This window comes from Rhea americana, unplaced genomic scaffold (assembly GCF_003343005.1).
Source record: "Rhea americana isolate MKP2758 unplaced genomic scaffold, rheAme1 scaffold_77, whole genome shotgun sequence".
NCBI classification, from domain to species: Eukaryota; Metazoa; Chordata; class Aves; order Rheiformes; family Rheidae; genus Rhea; species Rhea americana.
In genome coordinates, this window is record NW_028186945.1 from 423,280 (window position 1) to 427,774 (window position 4,495).

Consider the following 4,495-nt stretch of genomic DNA (forward strand, 5'->3'; position numbering starts at 1 on the left):
AAAAAAAAAAAAAAAAAAAAAAAAAAAAAAAAAAAAAAAGCTTTGCTTTCAGAAACCTTTGCCATGATAACAAAACACTTAAGCTAACATGCTAACAAATTTAAGATGAGGTGAACTTAGGCTAGGAACACTTATAAACATTCATTTGACACATTTAATCAATGCTTAGATACTAATTCTAACTTTGTAACAATTCAGAATGATAAAACAGTTCTGCTAATAAAAGAATTTAGCCTTCAAAAAAAGACTAATTAAATTCTAACTGAATGTTTGTTGAAATATTCAAGTCATATTCTGTATGATGGCTGCTCCTCCAAAACAGTTCAAATGTATGTATTTATTGATGATCTTTTGTGATTACAAAAATTTAAAAATGTATAAAACAGACATGAACCAAAAGAAACAAAGAATCAAAAGAACTGGCTCTAGATCCTTAAATGCATTTAAAAAGGCTGTATTATAATTCTAGCTTGCAGCTTCTTCATTTTTACATCTACAAATAAACACTTAAAATAAAAAGACAAAATGTAATTATAATACAGCAATGTAATTATAATACAAAGTTTTGGAAATTCAATTATTTTATTCCTCTGTGTGTGTGTGTGTGTGTGTGTGTGTGTCTGCGTGCGCGCATATGTACGCAGGCATGCATATTAAAAACAGAAGTTAGATTTTTGAGACCACTCCATAAATACTCCTGAAAGCAATCACTAACCACCGTGATTTTTACTTGATGGTATCTTTAAGATCTACCTCTTTTAGCAGAGGGCTTGAGATCTTTTTTTTCAAATGAGTTTTCACTAGTGAAAATCTCAAGTAAAGTAAGACTGTATTTGTAAACTGTATGAAGCTAGTAATAATGGGATCTCCATCTATTAACAGCGGTATGGTAGTACCAAACCATACAGTATGTATGGTAATATGTATAACACGTAAAAAAATAAAAAATGAGGCTTGGCTACGTGCCCAGAAAGAAAGCTGCATGTAAGACCTAGTTGTAACATATGTACAGCTTCAAGCTGTAAGGATGGAAGGGGAAAGACAGTGGTTTCAGGAACTGGCATCAAACGTACTTGTGACTCCATTATGACCCTTTGTCAAACCAGCAACACTTGGCTGGTTTGTTTTAATGGTCTCCTCCAGCCGATCGCTCTTTGGTGCACCATCAGAGCTCTCACTGCTCCGAGTGTTGCAGCTGTTTTCAGAGGAGGAACTGTTCGGAGAAGATGGTACAGGCGAAGAGGACGACTGGAAACCGCTGTCAGAGCTCTCGCTGTGACATGAGGCTGGGCTAGATGCCGAGCTTGAAGAGCTGATGTAAGCTATCACACCCCCTAAGGCAAGAAAAAAAGGCAGCATGTAGTGACATAACAAGCAGACATAAACCACTGCCACGTGAGCCACGCCATGACCCAGCACCACCAGACCCAGCTACCATGTGTTCTTGGATGCACTTCTTTCCATCCCCCCCAAGCTCGTATCTCTCCATAAGTTTTCAGAGAATGACCCCATCCGCCCCATCCACATCTGCCGTCTTATCAGCCTCCTTCAGTTGTGAATGAGATTAAATAAAGAGGACAGACTCAAAAGACAGAACAAACCATGGCATTGACAGGATGGGGCAGCAGGAACAGCGCAAGGCAGGAGCGAGCTCTGTGTGGCCCAGAGAGGGTCTCAGCAGCAGCACTCTGAACAGCCCTTGACTGGAGTGGCATAGGAAAGGCAGAGAAAAGACGGGATCTTAAAGAGCTGTGAAGTCAGACTGCAGATAACCTAGGTCAGGGACAGAGCAAAGGCAGAGCAAAAGACTCCACACAGGCTATGAGCCAGAGGGACAGAAAGGATGGGCAGGAGGTGCTTGGAATGATGCAGAAGGGATACGGGAAAGGGTACGAAGCAGCATCGCAGCTTGGTTAGCCTATTAAATGCCATTTGTCCTACTGCAAGTCTCTGTAGCATTTTTAACAGCAGTTAAAGTCCGACTGCCAGGGCTGCTATTTGCAAGACACCACAAAACAGAGGCTGTTTGCAATCTGACACACTTGAGAATCACTCAGATGAAACAGCTTTCTGTCCTCTGGCAGCCATGGAAGCAATTCTGGTTTTTCACAGGCTCCTTTTTCTAGCTTATAAGCAAGAGTAATTATTTTTACTTCATTTGAGTTTCTAAGACTTAATACTTCAAAAGCCACTACAAAAGTGTTTGATACCCACACACAAAAAAATACGTAACACAAAAAGAGTTAACCAGCAAAGGCCATACAACTATTTAAAATAAGTTATACCCTGTATCCTCTCTCTTTTACACACATATCACTTCGGAAAAATCTCTCCCCAGATGGCTCATTAATTTGGAGCAAGGAATTCCACACATCAGAAAGACTTAAAAACTTCAAAACAGCAACATACTGGCTTCTTTTGGAGGTATAAAGGGTTGATGTCAGAATCCTTAACCAACTAATTAAGTTGGTATGGCAGGTCTGGGGCCATAGCCCTTTTTATTAATTATAGCTTTCCCACAGATAAAGGCTGTTATTCTGATCAGAGGTATTATATAACTCCTAGAACAAAACTGAAGTATCAGTGCCTGCAAGCAGAAAATAAGAGGGGAAAAAAAACACCCACTTGCAAATTTTCTTCCTTTTATCACCCATAATGCTCCTCTTAGGACTTCTGCAGATGCTTTACTGGGCTAATGTTGTTCTTTAACTGCTCTTTTTCTGCCAAAGAAACCCTCACTGACACTCTGAAAGCGAACGCTGGGTGAGTGCCTTGGTGAAGCCTCTCTGAAGAAAAGTCAGACCAAGCAACCACTCAGTGGACTACTTTTCACATTCCTGCATACCAGTGCTTATGTGCCTCATTACAATAGGCATTCCTGTACAGATTTTTAAGAAAATCTCCACATAATGTAACATTCATCCAGGTTTTTAGTACCGCAGGGGTGGGAGAAAGAAGAGTTGCAGTGGACACACAGGGTCACGGTAACAGTCTGAGAAAAAGACACTGTCAAAACCCAGTGCCAGATTAAGCAGCAGGGGTGTCAAATGTCACCTATTTTCAAGGTCCAAACACTCCCTGGTTTTATATGCCTCTGTCCGGTATCAGATCAAAGCTCATAGTTCAACTGCACCCAGGAAGGAACTGAATTTCCCAGCCAGCACCCTCCTTATCTGTAACAGGTAGAGAACAGCACACAAACATATCCCACGAGGCTTACAGGGAAGTCCACGTTTCTCCGTGTTGGCACCTCGCCACGGTATCTTTAAACCCTGTCTGATAAAAGGAGACGTTCTTTTCCCTTAATGGGAACACTAAGGTCATAGGAGAGAAGGGAAAGAGTGTGCTTTGCATACAAGGGTTTTTTTTTCCCTTCTCTTTTGAAAACCTTAAGTGCTACCAGATAGCCCAGCTGTTCCTGCACCCTAGAGATCCTGTCAGTCTTGCGTGTGCCACATTAAATAATTTTGTTATTTGTAGCAATTGTAYTAATAGCTCCCCATGAATCCTGATTAAAGGTTGAAGCTTGCATTCCAGAAAATTTCTCCKAAGTAGTACAGACCAACAGCCACAYACAGCAAATTGTAGGCACACTACAATCTCCCCCCTCCYGTACAATTTCCCTGAAGAAAAAGACCCTAGAGAGATACTAGAGGGGTAACAACCCTGGATCTACAAACTTATCAAAATCTGCATAGTGTGTCCAGCAAAATGTGCTAAAACAAGCGATTTTATGTCAGGATAAACTGTGCAACACACATTTTAACCAGGCTTACAAGGAATTTTGGTTCTTAAAATTCTATGTATTTGGAGATTCTGTGACACAGGGAGCCATTACAGGAAGTACTATAACATACAGCTATTTGATTTCAAAAGAGATTAAAATTTTAGCAATGCAGAGACTCTAAGAAAAAAGGTTAACCACTTTTTTTTTCATTTTGTTCTGAATCAGACCGTGCTGTTGCAATGCTGTTTCCCCCTGCACTCTCATTCACTACCCAGACTGAGCAGAGAAAATAGAAACGAAAAAGGTTAATCTTGCTTCATTTTGTTTTCTGTGATTAAATACCAGGTCGGAATTAGGCGCCTCCAAAAGAAGGAAGACATTACCGCAGCGCCAAGGAAACACCCTGCATAAAGCACATTTATTTCAGGACGAGAAGGAAGGGGGGRACGCTGGACGCGTAGACAAAAACCAGGAGGAAACAGCTGCCTACCCGCTCGGCTTTCTCTCAAATTACAGTTCATTCGGTTAAAAAAATAAAAAAAAAAGGAAGAAAAAAGAAAAAATAAATAAAATCCTGCCCGGCAGCGGGCACCCCGACCCCGTTACACAAGGCGGCGGAGCCGCTCCGCGAGCGACCGGCCGGCCACGGGAGCGCAGCGGCGCCGCAGGGGGAAGGGAGGCCGCCTCCCGCCCCCACGCACCGGGCCCGTCCACGTGAGGGGCGCCCGCGCGGCCTCGCCGCCCGCACATGAGCGCACCCGTGCGGAC

At 42.3% G+C, this 4,495-nt stretch overlaps 1 protein-coding gene across 2 annotated transcripts in view; it reads right to left on the bottom strand.

Annotated features, from left to right (window-relative positions):
• NR1D2 (nuclear receptor subfamily 1 group D member 2) overlaps positions 1-4,264 on the bottom strand; it is a 23,392-nt gene extending 19,128 nt beyond the window's left edge. The window contains exons 1-2 of one of the 2 annotated variants that reach the window (XM_085322405.1): positions 4,218-4,263; positions 1,074-1,334 (exon numbers count right to left, since the gene is read on the bottom strand). In XM_085322405.1, coding sequence (XP_085178531.1) covers positions 1,074-1,334; positions 4,218-4,248 — 292 coding nt within the window. In that variant the 5' untranslated portion in view covers positions 4,249-4,263. Of the gene's footprint in view, positions 1-1,073; positions 1,335-4,217 lie in introns of both variants that reach the window. The other variant, XM_085322404.1, reaches the window with a different exon arrangement.
• Positions 4,265-4,495: the final 231 nt, after the last annotated feature.